We start from the raw sequence: 26,635 nt of genomic DNA, 5'->3' as shown, positions 1-26,635 counted from the left end.
CAGGCCCAGTATAATAGTCTTGGACAGACATTCTTCCTGTCTGGGGTATTTTCTTCCTGTCTGGGGTATTTTAGTTACTGCCCTAAAGTTTGCAAAACGTTCTTTTTTCTGAAAAGATATTCTTGAAAATCAATAAACTTCAGAGAATGGAAAAAGCTGATCAGTGACTTTTCAAGATATGGGGCATTTCATTGGGAGAGTAAACGTAATAACTCAATCCAAAATAAAATGGATCCAGAGAGTGTACCCTCAGCATTTACATATAGCCTACTGTCTAGAGATTGTCCTTGTGAACCCAAAAGAAAATTGAACGATATATCGGCCGTGAAAATAAACAACGTCGCATCACAAAGCGGAAATTAGGCAGTGGACCTAAAATAATGTTTAACTAACTTTACATTCCCTTCTGTCCCCATTTTGCTATATTTCTGGGGAATGTGTATTTGTGGGGACAATGAGTGGAGCTATTTGCTATTCAGAAATGTCTGCCTGCATTTGTTTGGCTGAAGAAATGAGATGGAAGGCAGTGGGGAAACACTGATGGGAAAGGTTGTTGGTAAATATGAGCAGGGCTAATAAGTATTAAATGCAATCTTGATATGCTTAATTATTTTTTAAAATATGGCAAAAAGTGAAATTTTAGAAAATCTGTGATTAGTGTATCCTGTATTTCCTGAAGCATCCAGTAGACCAGTTTCCATTTTGTCAATGTATGGTGAACATTGTAGCTACTCTCCTAATTCCTAAATATTGCACTTTTATTTTTACCTCAAGGCATGTTATTTCCCATGTGATTTCTTCATCCATTGGAGATGTTCCAGATAAGAATTTTGTCACTCCTTTTTTTTTTTTTTTTTTTTTTTTTGCATGACCTACACGAAAAGAATGCCTTTAAAAAGCCAAACCCACCTTCACTGGCCTTTGGTTGTGCTGTTTCCTCTTCTTGGAATGTTCTCCCCGAGTTATCTGCCTCTCCAGGTCAACATCATCAGCTCCCCGTCAACCTAATCTTTCCCAGTCTAGTGAACTCCTATCCATCCTTCAAAAACCCAGTTCAAATATCTCTTTCCCCAGCCTTCTCAGGAAGAATTTATTATTCTCTCCAGTATCCTACCATAGGATAATTATTTATGTTGCCTGTTTATTCCTGTAGATGAGATCCTTGAGTGCAGGAAGGTTTTGCTCCCCTGATCTATTTTGACTTTGTTATCCAAGGACTAGTATAGTGCCAGATTAAAAGTAGGCAATCAGCATGTAAGTATTGAATAAATGAGTGAATAATGAGTGGGTGAATAGGTGGATGAACTAGGAAATAGTTCCCCTATTTTACTTTTTTTTTTTAACTATAGAAGTCTTGATATATAGTCGGATGTGTTTTCTTATGTTCTTCTACTTATTCAAAATTATCATCGCTATTTCTTTCTGCTCTATTCTTCCATATAGATTGTAGGGTCATCTTGTCAAGTTTTGTGAAAAGCACCATGGAGACTTTGCTTGAAATTGCATTGAATTTAAAGGTTCATTTGGAGGATAATTGATATATTTACAGTATCGAACGTTGCCATACATGAATATAGAATATCTCCTTACTTATGTCATTAATTTAATTATTTTAGATTATTGCTGATGCTATAAATGGAGTCTTTAGTTTTTATGATTTAACAAAATGAGTTATTGCTGATGTATAGCGATGCTACTGATTTCTTCTTATTGCTCTTATATTAAGTAAACTTGATGGCCTTGTTCTTTCTTCCAACCATATATGATGTATTTCTTTGTCTTGTTTTATTATGCTGGTTAAAACTCTGAAGGATAATGCCCAAGAGAAGCACTTATAGCAGGCAGCCTTTTCTTTCTGCTGACTCTAAAGGAAATTATTCTAATGTTTTATCTTTAAATGTGATTTTATTATATGTGTATCACAGATATCTTTAATCAACCATTTTTAGGAGAGTTCCCTCTATTTCTAGTATGCTAATTGCTATTACTATGAACAGGTGTTGAATTTTATTAACTGTTGGTATTCTAATTTTTTAAATGATTATGTGGTTTCTCTCTCTTGTTTTATTATTGTTATGAATTCTAGTAATATGTCAACTACCTTAAATCTCTGAAATAAACCCTCCTCGGTCACGACATTTAAATATAATACTACACTCAGTAGGATTTTTATATTTATGTTCATAATTGAAATTGATGTATAATTTTACTTTTATGTACCATTCTTGTATGGTTTTTGAATCAAGATTACATTAGCTTCATTAAGTGAATTGTGGAGCTTTTCTTTTTTTTCCTCTCCGCTCTGCAGTAGTCTGTATTGGCTAGGGATTGTTTTTTAAAAATTCGATCAAACCTAATAAGATCATTTGGGATCAATGACTATTTGAGGGTAGATGTTTTACTGCAGATTTAATTATTTAATGGGTATAATTGAATTTAGGTTTTCTATATTATTTTGAGTCATTTTGATAATTTATATTCTTTAAGAAAATCATCCATTTCATATAACTTTTAATTTTGTGGGTAGAAAGTTAGCATTCTCGAGGTTTTTGTTTTATATCATTACTGCATCTGCATTCATGTCCTCTCTTTTATTGTTTGTGCCTTTTTTCTTGATCAATTGCCCAAGGTTTGCCTATCTTATAAATCTTTTTAAAAATCACCTGTTAGTTTTTTTTAATCCTTTTTCTTTTCTTTTTCTATTTCATTATATTCTACAATAATCTTTTTTGTTTCTTTGTTTTACTGTTTGAATCTTCCATATCCTTTTTTTTTCATCCTGTTTTTCAGTCCTCTGAAATTAGTCATCTTGTTATTGTTTCATAAACAGGCTTGATTAGATTGGCCTGTGTTTCCCAGTTTTCTTGCTCACCCTGGCTTCTTGAATCCTGTCCTTTCCCACTAGGTTCAGTGTGCTTCTTACAGAACTATATTATCCCTAAGTGTATCTTTGAGTGAGGACCTGTGAGTGGAAACTCTTGGCATTTGTCTGAAAATATCTTTATTTCACCCTTGCTTTTGAATGGTAATTAGCTGTGTATAGAAGTCAGGTTGGGGGCTTCCCTGATGGCGCAGTGGTTGAGAATCTGCCTGCTAATGCAGGGGACACGGGTTCGGGCCCTGGTCTGGTCTGGGAAGATCCCACATGCCGCGGAGCAACTAGGCCCGTGAGCCACAACTACTGAGCCTGCGCGTCTGGAGCTTGTGCTCCGCAACAAGAGAGGCCACAACAGTGAGAGGCCCGCGCACCGCGATGAAGAGTGGCCCCCGCTCTCCGCAACTGGAGAAAGCCCTCACACAGAAACGAAGACCCAACACAACCAAAAATAAATAAATAAAATAAATAAATTTAAAAAAAAAAAAAAAAAAAAAAAAGAAGTCAGGTTGGCAGTAATTTTCTCTGAGCACTTTGATGAAATCTGTAATCTACTTGTCTCTTTTTTGCTGAGGAGAAGTCTGTTTTCATCCTAATTGCTGTCCTTTCGCAGGTAACCTGTTTTTTCAGGATTTTGCTTGTCTCTTTGGTATTCTGCACTTTCACTCTAATCTATATAGGTCTAAATTATTTTTTATTCATCAGGTTTGAGGCTCATTTAGCTTTTCTTAATCTGAGGGTTTTGTGTCTTTTAGCAACTCTGGAAAGATCTCAACTGTTTCTCTTTTTGAATATCGCTTCTATATATGCCCTTAACCCCATCATCTCTCAGCTTTTCAGAATCATCACTCCTTTGCTTCTCTCTCTTCTGCAACTCCAGTCTCTTCTACCTATTGTATCAATCTCACTGACAAGTCAACATGCCCTAATGTCTCCCATCTTTTATTAAAAAAAAAAAAAAAAATCCTCTCAGGGCCCACCCCATATCTCCCTGGAGCTATATTTGTTGCTCTGCTGGACATCACCACCAAACTTCTTGACGAATTTGCCTACACATTTCTCTACTTCCATGCCTCCCAGTTATCCTTCAGTTCCCTAGAGTACGACTTCTGCCCTCAACAATCCAGAGACAGCTCTTGCCAAGGTTGCCAATGACTTCCATGTGTCTGAATCACAGTTCAGCCCTCATTTAACTGGACCTCTTTCCAGCATTCAACCTGGTTGGCCACTCCTTCCCTACAACACGCTTCACCTCTTGACTTCTGAAACGCTTTACTCTCTTGGTTCTCTCCAAATGTTGGAGCACCATGGGCTTGGAATTGAGCTCTATTTTCCTCATTTTCTACTCTCTATTGCTAATAGGTTTTTTTATTCCATTCACACGATTTTAAATACCATTTACTTGTCACGGATGGCCAAATGTATACCTCCAGTTCCACTCCTCCTCTGAGTTATTGAATTGTGTGTGAATTCCTGCTTGACCTAACACTTGGAATCTCAGCAGCATTTTACCTTAAACTGCTCAAAGCTGAATTCTTGAATTTCTCCCAAAAGAATGTCTTCCATATCTCAGCAAGTGGCATCACTATCTACCCGGTTTCTAAAGCTAGAAGCTAGGAGTCACTCTTGATTCCTCTCTCCTTCAAAGACCCACATTTATTCTACTGTCAAGTCCTTTAAATTCTATCTTCAAAAGAGAACTCAAATCCATTCACTTTCCGTCTCTTCCTCCAACATCCTGGTCATGGCCTCTATCATTTCCCAACTAGAAACCACTACCCAGTTTCTGAATCTTTTCTGCTGTTAACACTCTCGCTTCCATTTTCAACACAGTGGTCGGAACATCTTTTTTAAAAAATCATCTTCCTACTTGAAGTCCTTCAAGAACTTCCTATTGGACCTAGATTACAACCAAATCCACACTCGTTAATAAAGGCTTCAAGGCCCTGTCCTACCTTCAACCGCATCCCAATTTCTCTCCCCCTCACTCTGGTGTTCTGGCCACCCTGGCCTTATAGTCCCTCAGTCACACCAAGCTCTTTTGCTCCTGCAGGACCTCCGTAGATTCCTTCTGCCTGAAATGCTCCCCTCAATGCCCCCACCAGACTGGCTCCTTCTCTTCCTTCAAGCAGCTTGAGGTCACCTTTCAAAAGATGACTTCCTGACCGTCATGGATAACACCGGGGCCTTTCTTAAATCTCTCTAGTAACAGCCTCATTTTTTCTTTTATAGCCCTTTCCGCATCTTTTCTCTTTTCTTTTCTTTTTTTTTTTTTTGAGATATATTATTTACATATTATTTTATCGATCTTGCAGTTTCAACAGTATATTAACAATCAACTTTGTTGCCATGATTAATCAGCAGTCCCTTTAGAACATTTCTAGTAAAATATTAAGAAACCTTTGATTGCTGAATTTGTAAAATGTTCAGCTTTCAGTAGGACACTTTACTGAGGAATTCTTTTAGTACCACATTTAATGTGAGTGGGCCTTTCAATGAATCATGGCATTTTGGCTCTGGGAGAATGCAAGCGCTCCCTCAGGTGGATTCTCTGCATTCCAGCAAGGGGTGCTCTGTCATAGCTTAGTGTCATTTCCTTGCAGCACGATTCTGCATTTTAGTAAAAATAATTCTGAGAGGGTTTTCCCCCCCCCCCATCATTTTTCAAAGCAGAAATAGTATAAGGTGTGCAGTTTGCATGTGACAAACTGAAATACCAAAAGACTATTAGAACTTAGTTTTATTGCATAGAAACCGTGGTCAGAAGTTGCTCTTTTTGATGGGTTAATTGACTACTTTCTCTGCCTTGACAAATCTGTGAGTGCCATTAGGAGGGAACCAAGCTTGTTTCATTCGTCACTTTATGTATACCCAGTTACTAGTATATATAAATAAAGATCTCAAAGTGATGCCACTTTTTCTTAAGTAGAGCTCTGATGAACATCTTCCCAAATTGTGACCGTAGTTGTCATCCTGACTATACAGGCCTGTACAGGCCTCCCAGTCTCTTAAAAAAATAATATTGTCTGCATGTCTTTTGTTAATGGGGGTTTAAAACTTTGAAAGTCCTTATATGAGCCGCACAGTCTCATAATATTTTAATTTTGTAAAAATTCAAGACCTTTTCACATAGATTGATGTGCCCCAAATAGACTGCCTGTGATGGTTTCTGGCTTACTTCAACCACATTTGCTTTCAAGGAATCCCCTAGCTCTGCTTCTTGCAGCTCATTGGTGCCAGGGAACATGTATTTTTTGTTTTGTTTTAAATCATGACTTAATACATGGTCCTGTCACAGGTGGACCTGTACCTGAATAATGAGAGATAAGACCATCCTTACTTCATAATGTTCAAAATATTTAACAACTGACTTGGCCACCAACCAATGAGACTGGCACCTTGGCCAATCAGAAGGCACTTTCAACCTACACACACCCAGAGGCCACACCGGGGCCCGCTGAATACAGACACCTCTCTGGGGAAGGCAATTCTATAGACCATATTGGTAGCCTTCATTTTCAGCCAACTCCCTCACTTTTTAAAATGCCTTTTCTGGAAGTGGCTTAAAGCCTTGGAACCTTCTAATTTTCCCACAGTCATGTCTTATTTATACCTACCTGGATAGTCTATAGATAGGGCAACTTTGGTCAAAAGGCCACAGTAACCGAGGTCTGCCTTCCAGAACTTGCTGAGCTAAATGCAGGTTATAGCAACCAGCTCAGGCTCTCTTGGGTTTTTCCATACAGTGCCTTGTTTTGGGTAGGGAGAGTGTCATTCCTTAGCTGATGGCATGGCCCTGTCCTCTTACTGTTTCTCCACATTCCTTTCTGGCTCTGGTATGGGGCATGGAGGCTCAGTGGAGGATTTTCAAAAATCAAAGCACATCTATGTTTTTTCCAGGTCTGTTCACAACTCATCCCCACTGGAAAGAAAACGCCCAGTGAGGAATGCTCACTCCCACTCAGGCCTTCGTTTCTTGGCGTCATCTATTCGTTTCACGTCCAAGGCCACCTGCCTCCAGGTGACTGACTTCTCTAACACTTTTCTTCATCTTGGCTCACAGGTCCACACGTTCCGAGGCCCGCACTGGTGTGAATACTGCGCCAACTTCATGTGGGGGCTTATTGCCCAAGGGGTCCGATGCTCAGGTAGGCACGGAGCTTTCCTACCCCTTTTCCATTTACATCAAGCGCCGCAATGATGAGCTGGAGGGCATCTCTCCAGAGCGGGGAAATAGGCCCAGATTAGCTCAGAAGTCTAGCTTTCTGGAAGATTCAAGGCATCTCTGTGCTTAATGGAGAGACCCCTCTAGGTGTTTGCTAGAATGAAAAGGAATATCTCTGTTTATACAAGAAAAGAAAAAAATCCAGGGGAGTATATTTTCTTAGGCACCTACCTGCCACCCAAACTAGGTAGCTGTCCTTAAAAGAAAAAAAATAAATCAATTCCAATGGAATTGCATAGATAGAAAAGTTACATTGCTTTCCCATCTTCTATTTATCATGCCATTTAGCCTCACCAATGAACCTTCGGGGAGATGCAATTATTCTCCCCATTAAATAGATGAAGAAACTGAGTCTTACTGATAATCATTAATTGCCCTTGGCTACATAGTAAGTGGTGGAACATTGATTTGGCTCCAGAGGCCATACCCAGTATTTTTCTGCCATCAGATTAGCAGTGAAAATACACACCTTGATTTGATATCACATATTTTCAAAGTACTTTGAAACCCTAGGTGTTTTTCCACCTAGAACTAGACGCACACACCCATTGCTAAGAGCACACAGCACATCTTATTAAGATACATCTAACAAAACAGCAAAGAATTGCCAAATTAATGTTTAACCAGGCTTCCTAATTCATCATGCCATGCTTTTTCTGGCAAACAGTTCCGGCCGGGAGCAAGAATAGCCTCCTGTGATATGTTGACTGGGTTTCCACTGACAGCATGACTGATTTCTTTCTTGCTAGGGTATGATTTTAAAAAATGATTCTTATGAAGCATTTAAAATAAGCTAATGACACTACATTAAGATCATCTGTTTCCTACAAATGAACTTATTTACAAAAAGAAACAGACTCACAGACATAGAAAACAAACTTATGTTTACCAAAGGGGAAAGGTGGCGGGGGAGATTAATTAGGAATTTGGGAGCAACATATACACACTACTATATATAAAATAGATAAACAAGAAGGACCTACTGTATAGCACAGGGAACTCTACTCAATATTTTGTAATAACCTATATGGGAAAAGAATCTGAAAAAGATAGATATATAACTGATCACTTTGCTGTATACCTGACACTAACACAACACTGTAAATCAAGTATACTTCAATAAAAATTTAAAAAATAAAAATTAAAAATGATGATCTATTTCCCCATACTGCCCATTTTGGTTCACAGGCTCATGGGACCTTACGTCCTTTCTCTGCCTGGAAACGGCTATTTCAGCTTCTCCTATATAGATACAGCAGTCACCTGTGGTGATACCTGGACGGGTCCAGGAGTGCTCGTGCATGTCAATTCCTCTACCTGCCCGCATCCCAGATCCATGAGGCAAGCAGTAAATGTAGGTTTGGAGGCAGACTCTCCAGAAATGTTCCAGATACCCCTGATTACCACAAAAGTTACAAAGTATCTATCTCACAGTTCAACCACTGAGCAAAGTGGTGGAATATCTGAATTGCTCAGTGGTCATTAGTTCAACCTGTTCAGATTATACATACCAAAAATATCCCTAATTGCTTCTATTATCCAATTTTAGCAGGAAACTGGTCCAAAGTCAATATTATGAGAACAAAACTCGGGGGATTCAGATTAGCTGTGAACAGCAACTTGCTCTGGGATAAGAGAGTTTAGGGTTTTTTTTGGGTTTTTTTCTGTGTTTTTTTTTTTTTTTAAATAAAACATAATTCTAAGGCTATGTTACTATTCTCCAGTGGCCACTGTTTAACCTCATACTTCCTCTGGGCAGCAGGAGAACTGAAAACTGATCATTAAATGTTTGGAATATCCATCATTACCTCTCAACTCTCCATATTTTACATAATTTAAATATTTTTAAAATTAACTAGACTTTATTTATAGCATATAGAATTGTATTCGTTTGCAAAAACTGAATATTTTTATACTTGTTAGAAAACATCTTCATTTTAATAAAATATCAGTATTTAACTCTACATAAAAACACTGTCATTTCAGACCTTAAAATGAAGTTTATAAAGAAATTAAAAATAGAATTATCCTATAATCCAGCAAGTCCACTTCTGGGTACATACCCAAAAGACCTGAAAGGAACAGATCTTTGTACACCCACGTTGATAGCAACATTGTTCACAACAGCCAAAAGGTAGAAACAACCCAAGTATCCATCAGTGGATGAACGGATAAACAAAATGTGGTATATACATAAAATGGAATATTATTCAGCCTTCAATAGAATGTTCTTCAGGAAATTCTGTCATGGGCTACAATATGCATGAACCTTAAGGACATTATGCTAAGTGAAATAAGCCCGTCACTAAAGGACAAATACTGTATGATTCCACTTCTGTGAGGCATCTAAAGTAGTCACATTCATACACGCAGAAGGTAGAATGCGGTTGCCAGGGGCCGAGGGGAAGAGGGTCCAGGGAGTTACTGTTTTATGGGTACAGAGTTTCAGCTTTGAAAGATGCAGAAAGCTTTGGAGATGGGTGGTGGTGGCCGCACACAGTGGGAAGGTACTTAACGCCACTAAACTATACACTTAAAATGGCCAAAATGGGGAATTTCACGTATATTTTACCACATTTCTAAAAAATTGTTTTAAATGAAGTTTATAAGAATTCAGTGAGTAAGAATGACCAATGAAATAACTTAAGAACAGCTGGGCAGGTATCCTTATATTTTCTATCACCGTATTTGCTGTTTCTTCTATTTAACTCTCATGTAATGCTCCTCACACTTCAGACTTCACATATATTAATTTATTTGATTCTCATGATAACCCTCAGAGTAGGTGCTATTATATCCAAACAAGAAAACAAGCCTATTCTATTTAGTTCAGTTCACCAACATTTATATTCACTAAATAGATCTATCAAATGTTATTGAAGTTTACTTGAGCTTTGCTGAATTTCTCATGTTGATAAAGCTAAGATAATTCGAACTGGTTTTGTCTTTGGAAGGGGATAGACAGAGAACTCAGCCAGTAAACATGACATGAAAATCATGTAATGACAAAACTCATTTTCTGATGATTCTACAGAAGTGTAGATCCTCTCAAATCCTTGGTGTAGTTAAGTGCTTTTATTTAAAGCAACTGATTACAATATTCATTATCATATGTGTATAATATTATATAAAATATAAAAATGATATTATTATTCTTTACACCTATAAAAACACTCAGTATTAGAAGGTACTTTGAATAGATACCAAATCAACTTTGAACATCTTCAGCATTAAATTTTTATTTTCCAGAACGTAGACTGTGCCTTGTTATTGTTAGAGAAATTCCATCAGTGGATACCAACTGCTAATAAGGCTTTTAATGTGCACACTGAACTTAAAAGCACCTTTTCAGCTTTGCATCTTGATATGAGCTTTATAAATAATTAGTCTTATCATCACGTTACATGGCATTGTTCTAAATTGTAAACTCTCGGGTACTCCCACCGGTGTCCAGTTAGACAGTATTTCCACTCAACAGGTGTCAAAATAAGGCAAGTAGAAAGGAGAACGGCCTACTGAAACTGCCCAGCAAGGAGGACAGGAGTGGAAAGTATGGGCAGCTCTCCAGGAAGGCGAAAGAGGATGCCAATGGTCATGGGTCTCTCAGACCAAAGATTAGAGATTCCTACAGAGAGAGTAATCAGGTCTTCCATAAAAGGAGTGTCACGAACTTAAGGGAAACAACCTAGCAAAAGTCCTAGGCGCCCTTTATGAGACACAATTTGCTCTGGGAATCCAAACCCAAAAGCCCTCATATGGACCCAAAGTTTCCAGTTCCAAAAGGGAAAAAAAACATACAAACAACCTGGCTAATTACCAAAGCTATCTCCATGAGATGTTCTATTCTTATGGTCCAGCCGCAGAGAAGGCTTATTGAGAAAAATGGAATTATATAAGTTTCATGAGTAAAGATAGATTTCATACTCACCTTGTGGACAGCATCACCTCTAAGTGGGATGGATGTTTCAGAGAGATACAGCAAACTCTGGGTGTTTTCATTTTTATTTTTGGTAACGTATAATTTGTGTTGAGCTTTGACAAAAGGGCCAGGCAAGCTTAATGTGGCTTCTTTGTTTACAGACTGTGGATTGAACGTACACAAACAGTGTTCCAAGCATGTTCCCAATGACTGCCAACCTGATCTCAAGAGAATCAAGAAGGTGTACTGTTGTGACCTGACAACACTCGTGAAGGCTCACAACATGCAGAGACCCATGGTGGTAGACATATGCATTCGGGAAATTGAAGCAAGAGGTTTGGAAAAAAAACCCTGCTTATTATAGTGATTTTATTTTTACTGTTGTCAAGGAGACTTTCTTATAATTGTTAAATTGACTCTCCAGTACCGATCTTGGGGAAATGGTCTGCCCAGGCCCATGCACACGTGTGCGCGTGCACACACGCTAAATCCAACCAACGACATCAATTTCTGTGTCGTACATAAACCATGCATGTATGCATTTAACACACGCTTGCTAAGCATTTATCATGTGCTACACACTGGGGATATAAAAGTCACAGTTCACACCTTCAGGAAATTCGTAGCGTAATTTGCAGAATCGGGGGTTGGGGGCAAATAAATAGATGCTGTGAGTACATGTATTCAAAACACTATTAAAAAAGAACTACGGAGTCACAGAGGAAAACATTTTAATCTTATTTGAGGAGAGTTCAGAAAGGGTTTATGGCAGAGGTGAGGTTTGAATCGAGTCTTTGAAAGTGCTTCTATTAAATAAGTAAAGAAATTCTTGGTCAACACATATATTTTCTACCATATAGAAATTCACTCCAAGTATTGGTTCTGTTTATTTCAAAGAGGAGAGTTAAAAAATTGAAAAGATCTATTCATTGAAAACTGAGAAGGCAAGGAAGATAGAAACATTTCAAAGAAGAGATTCTTTATATTATGCTTGAGTCATCTTTCCTTTATTTGTGCTTTGGCCACTTTTCAGTATCAAAATGTTCAGTGATATGGTGGATAGAGTCTGGTTAGGGAGAACTGGATTGTTGGATGTAATCTGGATAATTGGAAAGGCTTTTACCATTGTTGCCATGTATTTACCCTGCTATAGTTGGTATCCATCATTGTGTCCAAATTGGCTTAATATAGTCTGCAGGTATTCATGCATTTGCCAACCATCCCATTCTTTCCAAAACAAAACAGGATATTATAACTTGTTATCCCAAACCTTTTAGAGATAGGAAATTATTCCCTCTTCCATACAGGATGAAAACGATAGCTATTCTGTTCCCTTAAGACTTGCTCATTTCATCTCAAATTGTAAGAAATGCCTCCTGTCTTTTGACTGCTGTGTCTGTCAGAGATTAATGGGAGCTTTGGAATCTGGTGAAGCTGTTGATGCAGGGGCTGAGCTGAGTACGAGTTGAGGGCGGTGCCCTGACTCTGGATGAGTGGCTGGGAAGAGCAGCCCTGTGTCCTGCTGTTAAGAGGACTCCGCGACCCCAAAGGGTCAGATCATCAGCCTCTCCAGAGCCTGCAATCAGGACTTGTGCTTCTCTGAAGAAGCTGGGATCATCCCATAGTGATCCTCATCAGAGACTACTAATAAATCGGGCAAAGTTACTACCACATCTGGTGTCTAATGTGTCCACGGGGAGCACAGCACTAAGCATGTCTAGTACAAGAGCTAGAATAGCACAAGTTAGGAATTTATACGGAAGTCACAGCAAAGAGACTGGAGCTACAGGCATTAGGGGCCTGTGCATGAGAGCAGAACCAGAGGATGGGCTGGAAGAAATTCACGTGATGCTGCCATTCCCAGCTTCATTGCCACCACTGCCAACATCTTACCCTGTCTTCCACCCATAGCAAATTTCTTATTGTTCTCCAAATGCTTCTATCGCCACTTGTTTCTGCATGATATGGCGGAGTGAAAAGATCATGAACTTGAAGTTAGATTCCCAACCCCTTCTCATGTTAGCTATAGTATGACCTTGGGCAAGTTACTTACTCCATTTGAATATCTATTTTCTCATCTTTAAAGTAACAGAATCAGTTGTACCTCCTAAGGTAGTTACGAGGGTTAAAATGAGTTGATCCATATAAATGACCTAGTACAGGGCCCAACATAATAGGACTCAACTGTGTTATTTCTTTTGGCTTTTTCTTGGAATGACCAACTCCCCTAACTCTACCTCCAAATCTGTGTGTCTAACTGATGTACTTAACCCATAGGTTTCAGTGCTGTTACAGAGACCCCAAATAATAATGTCTTCAAAAAGATAGAAATCTCTGTGTCCGGCAGCAGCCCAGGGCTCATGGAGCAGCTGCCCAGTGACAGGAACCCAGGCCCTGCAAGCTGTTGCTCTGTCATCCTTGAGTGCTGCCCTCATCTGCATGGTCCCAGATGGTTATCACCGTCTCATCTGCATTCCAACCAAGAGCAAAAGGGAATACCCTTTCTCTTCAAGTCCATGACCCAGGCACTATACACATCACTTCTGCTCTCTTCACACTGGCCAGGAGTTAATGGCCTCTGCGATGGATGTTGTTCTAAAAACCAAGGGTTTCATCACAACAGAGGAAGTGGAGAACTAGTATTAGACGGGGAGCTGGCAGCCTCTGCTAACTCTGGCAAACTCCAGCCTGTCCTTCATGATGTCCTTTAAAGATAGCTCCTGAGTAAGACCTTCCCCATGGCCTGTTCTATCAAAAGGCAGGGCTAGTGTCCACTGCACTGTGCTCCCCTGTGCCACTGTGTCCTTGCCTCTGCTGCAGTGCAGGTTACAACTGGACTGGAGCGTGCTTACATGCACCGCCGACTAGAACAGGATGACACCTGGCCTCATCTTGTGGGCCAATTCAGTCGATCAGTAGTGGCATCCTAGACAGCTGTCCTGAGACGAATTCTGAGTTCTGCTCAGTGGGAGAAAAAGCTGAGGTCAATTAAGAATGTCTCCTCTGGTCACAGGAGAGAGGAGGGGTAGTATTTATGCCATGCATTTGTTGTCTCTGATGCAGACCCGATGTCAACCCTTATATATGGCAGATAGTACATGTGAAAAACAGAAACGCATGTTAGTTATCAGGAGTTTGACAGAGTATACTGCAGCAGCAGTAGAAGCTATTTATTTGCTTATTTATTATTGCTGTAGCTATAGTTTGATAGCAGCTAGTTTTTGACATAAAAGGTCTGAAATCTTGTCCTCTATCCCTTCTGATACTTTGGAAATATCTTAACAAATCAATAAGATCTAGGAGCAGAACCCACATCTTTTTCTTAGCCTAAGTATACAGTGATCAAGTTTCCAGAATCATTCAATAGAATTTTATTTTCCTGCGTCCGTTTGTATGATCATTTATTTGAAGGTATACCAATTAAATCAATCATATGTAGTTAAACATTTAACATATTGTCATGTGTATGATTAAACATATAAGGCTATAAAATCTGGATAGTTTCAGTAAAATCAGGATAATATATACCACACACATGCATACTTGTATTGTGTACCTAGTACACTGCTACACGCAGTATGGCATATGGATTGAAATGATGCTGCAGGGAAAATAGTTTGCTGCAGTGAAATCACATCCAGCTGTCAGATGAACAAAGGAAGCAGGAGACCACGGTTGATGAGAATCTTGACCATGGGTTCACTTTGCAAAGCCAGGCAGGAGGAATACCAGATCGCTGAGGTCTCCACTGCCACACAAGCAAATGAAGACAGACTTGCACAGAAACTGAGATGGACAAGTTCAAGTTCTGACGTGACAGTATGTAATATATAAGAGCACTGACTATATTTGCTCATTTCCTGATAGCACGCAGTGTAGATAGGAAATCAGATTCTTTTTTAGATGTTTTAGGAAGCTAAAGTTAAAATCTGTCTGTCCCTTTTTTTTAACAGGACTAAAGTCAGAAGGGCTTTATAGAGTTTCCGGGTTTACTGAACACATCGAAGATGTCAAAATGGCATTTGACAGAGGTAGGCTTGCACTTTCTTGAGCGCCAAATGATTTCTCCTTAGCATCCTCTCTTTTGGAACCAGATTTTACTCATAATGGGAATGGGTTTTTAGAGCTACTGAGAGCTGTTCTTTAGGAAGCCAAGGAGTAACAGTTTACAAATATCATAGTTCTCTGCTTCTCTGGGGAAAGTGTTTTTTTAAAAGTCGTGCACAGTTGACCATATGGAGAAGTGAGTTTAAAATACTGCTTGAAAATGATCGGACAGCATTTGGTGCCATTAAGGTTCTTGACTTGGTTGCCCAACATTTATGGTCAGTTCACATGGCACCAGGGTACCTTCTGCATCCTCCATCTCAGATCCCTTTGATTTCTTCTCCCAAACCTCCAAAGAAGAGAGCATAGGGATGGGGGTACCCCTGGCACTGAAGTAGGGGAAGTTTAGGAGGTAACTCCTTTAGTTCTTTGTGACTGTGCCATACATCCTCTAGGCCATATTCTTTCATAGGTCAGATATCATGAGCCAACTTGGGAACTTATTAAAAATACAGATCACCAGGGCCCACCCTGAGGACTCATTCAGGAAGCTGAGTGAGCCCAAGAATCTGTATATCTGTTGAATGATCCAAATAATTCTGGTACAGCCAATCAGAGATGGAACGTCTAGCCCACTAGCTAGGACCTCCACTCTGCAGAGTAGTAGACAAGGTCTCTGATGATCTAGCTGCCCTATCTGTCCAGGCTCATAGCCAGTTCCTCCTGTCTGTATACTTTGTACCCCAGCAATACTGAAATACACCCTACCTCTTTTCATGAACAAGCACCTGGGCTCACGTTGCTCTGTCCATCTAGAATGTGTTCACATCTCTGCCTGGCAAGCACTTACCTATTCATCACGTGTCAGCTCAAGTCCTTCCTCTGTCATGACTCCTCCCCAACCACCCCAAGCTGACCTAAGAATTCCATTTCCTTTTCCTCTGCCCGCCCCCTTGTTTCCACATGTCTCCAGCATAGCAGTCTTATTTCCTTGTAATTGTTGAGTTGCAGGCCTGACTCCCAGTCTAACTAGAGTTATTTGAAGGGAGTACAGTTGGCCTTCTGTATCTGCAGGTTCCATATCCGTAGATTCAACCAATCGTGGATCAAAAATATTTGTTTAAATTCCAGAAAGTTCCAAAGAGCAGAACTTGAATTTGCCACATGCTGGCAACTCTTTATGTAGCATTTACATTGTATTAGGTATTGTAAGTAATCTAGAGATGATTTAAAGTATACTGGAGGATGTACATAGGTTATATGCAAGTATTATGCCATTTTATATAAGGGACTTGAGCATCCTTGGATTATGGTATCCACACAGTGGGAAGTTCCTGGAACCAATCCCCCTTGGATACTGAGGGACAACCATATGTCTTTTCTTCTTTGATGCACTAGGGCTTAATAGTGCCTGGCACATGGTAGATTCTCAATAAATATTTGTTAAATACATAAATAAGGGGATCAGATGGCATATCTGCTACACTCTTATTGTTTTCTGTACATTAGGAGCTTTTTTAATCCTCAGAACCAAATTTGCTGAGGCATTTGTTCTTTCAATTCTCTGTATAAAGGAAAATGCTAATAGTCCCTATATGATTGAAACATTTTTCTATCCAAAAAGTTTTATAGACTGCAACAATTAAATTGGACTGATATTTACTAATGGTAAAACAAAAAGTCAAAAAATGTCTTCAGAATGATTGCAAAAATAGTAAGAAATATAACATTACCTATACATGAGGGAAGGTTAAAGTTTCCCAGATTAAAGTCCTAGGGACTAGGGGAGAAGTAATCAAGTGAAAAGAAACTTCAGTAAGCCTGAAAGAGACATTAGAAACTGAAGATATTCAACCATTATTTTCTGTATGTGATCTTCAAATCCAAGTCCAAAGAATACTAAATAAAAGATTCTTGATTTTTTTACTTCAAATTAGATTGTTATTCTATTATGAACCTTTGTGTCTAGAATATAAATTACTGTGCTAGATTTCTATTTAGCAAATTACCAGGGGCTGGGACCCAAAGAACTATCTTAAGTCTATTTCACTACTTTTCTGGCTACACTTACCCTCAGACCCAAAATCCCTCTCACCAAACTTCTTTTGTTACTTCCTGCATCTCAGTGTTATTAGAAGCCAAAGTAGTCAGCTGAAACTTGTAAAGGAGCATTCATTGTTGGATCTTTTTTTTCTTTCTGGGCATGCTTTAACTTGGTGAAATAAGGTCCTAATTAGGAATTGGATCATTGATTGTTTTTCAGATGGTGAAAAGGCCGATATATCTGCCAACATCTATCCAGACATAAACATCATCACTGGAGCCCTTAAACTGTATTTCAGAGACTTACCCATTCCTGTCATCACCTATGATACCTATTCCAAATTTATAGAAGCAGCAAGTAAGTATGGAGAAGTAATTTTTTAATGGCACCAAAGTTTTAAGTGCAATGCTTTTGACTTCAAGAAAATTAAAACTCAGACCTGATTAAATTATTGCATGAGGATTTGCTTTGCCAAGCGAGGGCACAATGGTACAGTTAAGAGAAAACGAGGCATAGTTCACCAGCTGAGTTGACCCAGTACTAAGCCAGCTCTACTCAGCTGAAGCTGGGTGCCAGGCAGTTCTGTCTCTCCCCATCGTTTCTTCTATGCTGGGAACCAGCACAGTCAGGCTTACTCTGTTATATGTTGAAAGCAGAATGTTTCTGCAGCAAACAATCAGATGTTCTTCAATGAGGACTGTATAGATTAACTACTTTCATCTATTAGGCAGAATCCCATTGCTAATCAATTAAAGGCATACCCCAAGTTTTGCACATTGATGCTGTTCAAAATTAGTAATAGGCCCAGAATATCCTGTGTCAAGTACTATACTAGGAACTCTCACCAATATCTCCTTGTTTAATCTTCCCATCTACCTGATGAATCACATACTCTAATCCCATTGTACAGAGGAGGAAAGCTAGGCTTGGAGAGCTGAGCTCACAGGTCCAGGAATGGAACGTCAGCATTGGACTTCCATCAGTCCATAGCTGCTCATTCAGGGTTTGGCACTTGGGTCACCGCTGTCAGGGGAGAGAACCATAGTGTGTATATGTGTGTTGGGGAGTGGGGGGAATTGCACTACACTTTGTCCAGGAGCATAGTGAGGAAGGGGAGATTCAGGTGCTAGAATGAATGACGTAGAAGTCAAGCACACCTCAAGGAACTTTTTATTAAAAAAAATATAACCTTTAAAGGTTATGCGTTGCTAAATATAATAACAAGATGCCTGATGGGGAGAGACGTGGGCCAGCTGGGATTAGCGCAAGGTGTACTTTCCAGATGAGCTGTGGCCCTACTCCCTGGTGAGAGCATTCTTTCCTGGGTCCTGGTGGTCTTGGGGGAGAAGGTTCTGGCAGCAGGGTGCCCTCTGCCCCAGGAGGAGTGACCAGGGGAGCTTTACTTTGAGTCACTGCCAATACCTATCAGAGTCCTAAAAAGCAGAAGCATGCATGCTTCCTCCCATTGTTAACGTGCCTACTATCTACTTCCTAACCTGGACGGCACACTGGGGTTAACCATGCCAACATTCTGGTGAAAAGTGCCATCAGTGCAGACTGAGTTGGCTGGCTCACCTGCCAGTGCCCTTGCACTGTAGAGTGTATTCCGTCATGGAAGCCTGCCACGGAAAGAGCTGGTAGACAACTTCAAGAGAACACTCCCAAGTGTGGTCCAATTTAAACTAAAGCTGGGGATAGTGAGTTTTCTAGCAAATCCAGTGTTCAGAAAATGGGCAAAACACAGTCGGTGCATGTGCCACCAGCAAGCATCTACAGGGCTGCAGATTCCTGGAGGGCAAGGACCGTGGGCAGCCTCCTGCCACACAGCCAGTGGACGTTCAATACGCACGTGGTTCCCAGCCTGAAAGCCTTTTCTGGAATACGGCAAGACACGAACACATTGATTACTTTAAGTGAAATGTCAGTAGACTGCCCCTTTTTCTGCAACCTGAACAAACCAAACTTCTTGTTACTTCCCTGAAGACTTAAATGTTTCAACACTGCACGAATATTCATTACGTGTGATCTTCACAGAAACCTCCAGTGCGGATGAGAGGCTGGAAGCAGTCCACGAAGTGCTGATGCTGCTTCCCCCTGCCCACTATGAGACCCTCCGGTACCTGATGGTCCACCTAAAGAAGTAAGCTGACTCCTCCTCGGCGCTGCCTCTGCAGCCCCGACCTGCCCCGGGCACTTAACGCATCAGGAAAGGTTCACAGCCTCCCCAGCCCGCTGAGCGGGACAGACGGCCCTTCAGAGTGAATTAGGCCGCCTTCTCCAGGCCGGCCCCATTCATAACTGCCAGCCACTCACTCCGTGGCAGGGGCTGCTCCGTGCACTTTAGATGTGTTATCCCTGTGAGGGGGGTACTGTTAGACGATATTGCTGAAACTTGGGGAGGTTCAATAAGTGATGCAGAGAGATGCAGTAAAGCCAGGACTGAACCCCAGTCTGAGCCGTGGCCCTTACTCTGTCTTAACCATTTGCTTGCACTGCCTCCGCCTCTGCACCTTCCTCCCATGCCGGCCTCATGCTCTGTGTTCTGTCCGTCCTCCTGCGCACTAGCGTCCCAGATTCCTGAGGCTGCCTTCCTTCTGGACAAGCACATTCCCACTCTGATCTCTTGTTTTACTTGACATGTTAATTATCTATCACTGAGGAACAAACTGCCCCCAAACCTAGTGGCTCAGAACAATAAACATTTATTATCGCGCAGTCTCTGTGATCAGGAATCCAGGTGGCTTCACTGGGTGCCTCTGGTTCAAGGCTTCTGATGAGGCTGCAGTCAAACTGACAGCCAGGCTACAACCTCCTCTGAAGGCTTGAGTCGGGGAGCCTCCACTTCCAAGGTCAGTCACATGGTGTTTGGCAGGATTCAGTTCTTCAGTGGCTATTAGACTGCAGGCCTCTCTTGCTGACTGTTCTCTGGAGGCCACCCTCAGTTCCCTGTCCTATGGGTCTCCCCATAGGCAGCTCACCCAAATGGCAGCTGGCCGCCCTTACAGCAAGCAAGCAAGAGCACCCAAGATGAAAGATAGTCTTTCTGTAACCTAATCTCAGAAGTGATATCCCGTTGCTTTTGCTATACCCTGTGGGTTAGAAGCAAGTCACTAGGTCTAGCCCATGCTCTAGGGGAAGGGGTTACAGAAGGGTATGAATTCCAGGAGGCAGGGATCACTGGAAGCCATCCCAGAGGGTGCCTGCCACAGAGGGCTACACACCGGGTTATCTGTGTGAGAGCACGTGAGACAGATGGAGATGGGTGCTCACACGATACTAAGTCTCTGGTCCCAGACTCTTTGACCTAAATCATGGATCTCTTTCCTTCACTGTACTTGTATAGTGAAGTCAATGAGTTGGTCTTTGAGATGTTGGAAGGATCAGGGTGCTTCTGTGTGCCTTCCTCTGTGTTTCTGGAAGTTACATGGCAACAGCCCATTCTTAGATTAAAAAAAAAAAAATTGTCTATACTGACCAACTTACAGATCCATTCAGTAAGTGAAAGGAAGCAAGTGGAGAACAGTGTAGAAACAGTAAGGCATTGAGGTTTTAATTTTTCTACCTTTAAAACATATAAATACTCTTGCTCATATTCAACGTGATCCGGGATGTAACATGTAGCTTAGAAGAGTCCCATTTTGATTAATTTATTTTTTAAAATGTATTTATTTTATTTATTTTTGGCTGCATTGGGTCTTTGTTGCTGCGTGCAGGCTTTCTCTAGTTGCGGAGAACGGGGGCTACTCTTCATTGCGGTCTGCGGGCTTCTCATTGCGGTGGCTTCTCGTTGCGGAGCAGAGGCTGTAGGTGTGCGGGCTTCAGTAGTTGTGGCACGTGGGCTCAATAGTTGTGGCTCGTGGGCTCTAGAGCACAGGCTCAGTAGTTGTGGTGCATGGGCTTAGTTGCTCCGCGGCATGTGGGATCTTCCCGGACCAGGGATTGAACCCATGATCCCTGCATTGGCAGGCGGATTCTTAACCACTGCACCACCAGGGAAGTCCCTGATTAATTTATTGAATTTAAGAGTACAAGTAATTTTTGGATAAAAAATAGACTTGAATGTCAGCATGGCTTTTAAATAGCTCTAAGTTATTTCTTTCAGTGCCCAACTGTTACACTTTGGAAGGCAAAGTATCATTTTCAGGAGAAATGCTGACATGTGCCAGTTGAATCTTAAATGCCAATTATTTAGTATTTTTACTACGGTGGGTTTGCTAGCCATCTTGTTTGGTCAGGTGTGATGCCTGACTTAGCAGGGAAATATGAGCAGTTTGAAAGTGAAGAGTGTCCTCTTTCTTACCTCCCTCTTAATTTCGCAAGGTGAAGGCAGTGCCAGCTGAATTAACCTTCCTAAAGTAATGCTAAATGGCTAGTCTTAATTACCTTCAAGAGGATAAACACGAAGGGGTGGCTTTCCGTGCAAAACCTAAGCATATGTTAATCCTATTTTGCTCTTCTTTGGAGAATGTAATCCCTTTTAGATCTGTTAGGAACATCCTAAAACCTAAATTCCTTAAAGCAAACTATCAGATCATAATTTTATTCTACTTGGAAGGTATTAAGCCAACTTTGGAGTTTGAACTTCATGTTTTAAAGGCTTTGCAGTTCTTGAACCTGGATGTTGAAATGATGATTTTCTTTTTATTTTTTTAATAATTTTTATTGGAGTATAGTTGATTTACAATGTTGTGTTAGTTTCAGGTGTACAGCAAAGTGAATCAGTTACACATATACATATATCCACTCTTTTTTAGATTCTTTTCCCATACAGGTCATTACACAGTATTGAGGAGAGTTCCCTGTGCTATACAGTAGGTCCTTATTAGTTATTTTATATACAGTAGTGTGTATATGTCAATCCCAATCTCCCAATTTATCCCTCCCCCCCACTTTCCCCTGGTAACCATAAGTTTGTTTTCTACATCTGTGACTCTATTTCTGTTTTGTAAATAGGTTCATTTGTACCATTTTTTTTTAGATTCCACATATAAGTGATATCATATGATATTTGTCTTTGACTTACTTCACTCATTATGACAGTCTCTAAGTCCATCCATGTTGCTGCAAATGGCATTATTTCATTCCTTTTTATGGCTGAGTAATATTCCATTGTATATATGTACCACATCTTCTTTCTCCACTCCTCTGTCAATAAACATTTAGGTTGCTTCCAGGTCTTGGCTATTATAAATAGTGCTGCAATGAACATTGGGGTGCATGTATCTTTTCGAATTATGGTTTTCTCTGGATATATGCCCAGGAGTGGGATTGCTGGATCATATGGTAGTTGTATATTTAGTTTTTAAGGAACTTCCATACTGTTCTCCACAGTGGCTGTACCAATTTATATTCCCACCAACAGTGTAGGAGGGTTCCCTTTTCTCCACACCCTCTCCAGCATTTATTGTTTGTAGATGTTTTGTTGATGGCCATTCTGACCAGTGTGAGGTGATACCTCACTGCAGTTTTGATTTGCATTTCCCTAATGATTAGTGATGAAATGACGATTTTCAATTCCAACAATAATCACTGCTCCAGACCTCATCCTGTGGGAACTAGAAGTAATGTCCAACTGCTTTTTCGTTTGGCCACATTCCAGCCATTTCCCAGTCCCATGATGATGGCTTGACCTTTTTCCTCAGGCACTAGCCCTGCCAGCAGACAGGGAATCTGCCCTCAGCTTCCTGGTTTGCCAGCACGCAGACCAGTAGACAGCGACAAGAGGGAAAAAAAGACATCCATACAAGCCTAGACTAAATCTGTATGCACTATGGGCCACCTAATAATCTACTGCCCCTTTAAACCAATATTCCCTCAATGAGAGTTCCACGTTTATTTAGTAAGAAGGACCGATTTTATAATTTTGAAAAGTGTGTCTATACCAGATTGACTTAGTAGTTCACTTCTACTGGCTGAGGGCAATGTCAATAATCTAAAACTTTTTTTAGTCAGAAAATTCCCTTTTAAAAAAATACTTCTCTATAATTCCAATTCTCAATTTTCTTTTGCAAATTCCCAAACCAGAGAAGTTCATAATCAGTATACAAATCCACCCTCCAGTCTGTATAATGCCTCTGTGTATATGTCTGTCTTGCAGGGTGACTCTGAATGAAAAGGACAATTTCATGAATGCTGAAAATCTGGGGATTGTATTTGGGCCCACGCTGATGAGGCCCCCTGAGGACAGTACCCTCACCACCCTCCATGACATGCGGTACCAAAAGCTGATTGTGCAGATTTTAATAGAAAACGAAGATGTTTTGTTTTAATCCACCAGGGAAGTGAGCTGAATGGCCCCAGACCCATCTAAGTTGATAAGGCTAAAGAAATAAAAACATCTTTTACACTTGATTTGTTTTCCAAACAAGTGGCGGAATTTCCTGGACCACAGAGGATCGCCCTGTTGGCTCTTGTGTCTCATAGACACTGGCCCCCTCCACAGGAGAACAGCAAGGATGAAGGTGAGAAAAAGCCCTCGCCTGGGTCTTTGCTGTGCCTTGTATGTCTGTTTTGCTGGAAGAGTGATTAATAAATCTTTCTTTAACTTATTAAAAAACAACGTAGACCTTTAAACTTCAGTCTTATCAGTAATAAAAGGGAACTTAATTCATAGAGGTACTTGATACAGTTATACATTTTCCACTGACAAAAAGAAGACAATTCTATGTTAAATGTTAAATGAAACTTATATTGTAAAATGTATTTTTATTTTAGCTGCAAGAATGTTACTTTATTTTAGCAAATAGAACTCACTCAATGCAGTGCATTGATTATTACCCTGTGTACCTTGTCCTGCCTTCTTGCTGTGATCCCTGAAAAGTTTACCATGAATGCAGTATTATCTTGACATACCTCTGTCCTTATCAGTGCTTTGCAATGAAATTTCACCTCCCACCTCTGTCCCTGCTTTTGATAGTTTTTGCTGTTGAGCACTGGCATTTTGCTGTCGTGCGGTGTATGTTTATAGCAATTGTAGGATTGTCTGAAACATCCACAAATTTTCTTTCCATAAAAATTTTGTGAAATCCCAAAGTATGTTCTGGAATTGGTCATAGTCTTTCCATATCATGTGTGTACATCACAGAACATGCAGAACATGGTCATTTTACATAAAATGATTTGGAAACACTGGTTATATCTGGGCCATGTAAAAAGTTAGCACTTCTTTCTTTTCAGGCAAGCATTCTGAATTCATCTGTTAATGTCAAGTTGCATTTTCGCCACATTTCTGTATTTATGAAAAGTGAATCTGCAGTCGTTGATTTTTTTCATTTTTGTTTTATAAACAAGCCTGTTTTTTAAAGAATGAATGTTTGGTTTTTACAAATGTGTGTTCCTCCTTGATCAAAGTAACTCTGATGGATAATAATTTCATATGATTTGATTACTATAGTTCTATCTTATTGGTTATATTTATCTATCTTAGCATGAGCTTTCCACACCAAGATTTCTATATTTTGTAACATAGGTAAAATATTCAAAATGTCAAAAACTGTCAATCAATTTTTTTTCTTAACCCCAACTACAACGTCTTTTCCTCTGATTATCTGAGATGATTCATGTCATTATACTCACTAGTCTTGTTTCAGAGTGACCAGAAGAGAATTACTGTGTGGTAAGTGAGCTGAAAGGGGAGAGGGCAGTGCAGTTGTCATCCTAGAAAGTCCCGAGGGCTATGTGGATGGACTCTGCTGGCACACGGGGGTCAGAATGGTTCTACTTGGTCCCTGCTAGTTTCGTTCCTCCCAACTGTACAGATTTGTTTGTTGTAGCTTATGTACTTCTTGATACTGTCAAAAAATTATCTGGAAATGGTTTTATTTTGTGAAGTGATCAATACTTTGTAATTTATGATAGTGTAAATGGAAGGAAAAGCATTAAATGTATTAAATTCTTCTGTCTATCATTTTGGAAGATGTGAAGGAAATTGATGTTGGGGGAAAGGGGGGCAGAATATTCAAAACACTGCTCCCAGATGGATTGTGGGCAATAAAGTGTCTACCATCACCAAGACGTGATGAAAAAACAAACAAACAAACACCCCACGGAGTCCACACCTCCTGGCCCCTCTCCCTCCTCCAGCTTCCTCCTGAGGAGCCTGCCTGCAGTTAAGATTCCAATACTCCAGCTTCCCTTTCTATAAAGACCCATTGTGTTTGTTTATGTCCTTCATTGAGAGATGTGGTGCTTAGAGCAGATCACCCTGGGCAACTTGCAGGAGGGCAGAAAAAGAGTCAGAAAGACTTGACTTTGAATAGCAGATCTGCCTCTTATCAGCTGCATATGACCTTGGGAACGAGTTCGCTTATCTGAAAAACTGGGTTTGGAAATATTCTGATTGGGACACCTTAGATGAAACGATGATCTAAAGTAATTAGTCATAGTTACTTCTTATTATCATCATTATTTTAAGAATGATGACTTAGGAGGGGAAAGGATATAACATGAGGTGGAAAGGAAAACACATGAGAGAAAAGGATTTGTCCCGGGTTAAATCCAACTCCGAGTAATAATAAGGGGTATTATTATAACGGGCTCTATAATGTGTAATGAGGTTCACTTGACTCCTTTTCTCGAATGTGATTACAACACCTGATCCCCTCTACCTGCCTTTAGTCTGAAGCCTGCTCACCCATGCCTATCTTCCCCACCATCTGGCAGCCTGACGTGGCTCCTCTTACCTGCCTTGAAATTCCTGCCATTGAAATAACTCTAGTAGTTAGACCTGAAAGGAGGCAGCGTTGTTTCCAGAACCCACTGTTAAATTGCCCACAGGTGGGTTGTGGGAGACAGGACAGGGCAGTGTGGGTGGGGGAAGACCTTTTTCTTTCTCCCGTTAACATAAATGGGCACCTGGTCTCCAAGCTCAGAAGGGGCCTGGTGCAGAATTTCAAGGACAGCAGCCTGGAAGGGACGAGGGAAGGGAGATACGGGGAGTTGAGGAAAGTCACATACCACTACAGGTGTGTTGCCTGGGCCATCCTGCCTCCAACTGAAAACCCAACTCAGGTAGCTTACAAATTCCCAAGATCTATCAATCCCCAAATTTACAGTCAATCTTTTGATTTTTAAAAATGTAATGTTCATTAATTTTCAACCAACATTTATCAAGCACTTATTAATGGGCCAGACACTGTGAATACTGGCAAGGAAAAGGTTTATCTCACTGGAAAAATTAAATAGTAAGTTTAGTTTGGCTGGAGAGCGAAAGCTGGTCATGCTAAGGATTTTGGACTCTAACATAAAAGGCGCTGGTGCTACAAATTTTTTTTTTTTAAATAAACTTAATTTTGGAGTAGTTTTATATTTACAGAAAAGTTGCAAAGATACTACAGAGAGTTCCTGTGTACTCCTCACCCACTTTCCCCTAATGTTAACATCTTATATAACCACAGTACATTTATTTAAACCAAGAAACCAACATTAGTACATTACTATTAACTGAACTCCAGGCTTTATTTGGATTTTATGAGTCTTCCGCTAATGTCCTTTTTCCGTTCCAGGATACAGTCTAGGACACCACAT

General features: G+C 40.3%; 1 protein-coding gene and 1 long non-coding RNA gene across 2 annotated transcripts in view; one reads left to right on the top strand and one right to left on the bottom strand.

Annotated features, from left to right (window-relative positions):
- Nucleotides 1–25,009, top strand: part of CHN2 (chimerin 2) — a 326,376-nt gene extending 301,367 nt beyond the window's left edge. Inside the window, exons 8-13 of the mRNA XM_036863191.1 lie at nucleotides 6,939–7,023; nucleotides 11,181–11,354; nucleotides 14,973–15,050; nucleotides 17,330–17,467; nucleotides 19,145–19,250; nucleotides 23,208–25,009. Coding sequence (XP_036719086.1) covers nucleotides 6,939–7,023; nucleotides 11,181–11,354; nucleotides 14,973–15,050; nucleotides 17,330–17,467; nucleotides 19,145–19,250; nucleotides 23,208–23,379 — 753 coding nt within the window. The 3' untranslated portion in view covers nucleotides 23,380–25,009. The remainder of the gene's footprint in view (nucleotides 1–6,938; nucleotides 7,024–11,180; nucleotides 11,355–14,972; nucleotides 15,051–17,329; nucleotides 17,468–19,144; nucleotides 19,251–23,207) is intronic.
- LOC118900667 overlaps nucleotides 7,035–26,635 on the bottom strand; it is a 154,104-nt gene continuing 134,503 nt past the window's right edge. The window contains exon 3 of the long non-coding RNA XR_005021201.1: nucleotides 7,035–7,194. This is a non-coding gene — a long non-coding RNA (uncharacterized LOC118900667). The remainder of the gene's footprint in view (nucleotides 7,195–26,635) is intronic.

The sequence above is a fragment of the Balaenoptera musculus genome, chromosome 9 (genome assembly GCF_009873245.2).
Source record: "Balaenoptera musculus isolate JJ_BM4_2016_0621 chromosome 9, mBalMus1.pri.v3, whole genome shotgun sequence".
NCBI lineage: Eukaryota > Metazoa > Chordata > Mammalia > Artiodactyla > Balaenopteridae > Balaenoptera > Balaenoptera musculus.
This window is presented reverse-complemented; position numbering and strand designations above follow the sequence as displayed.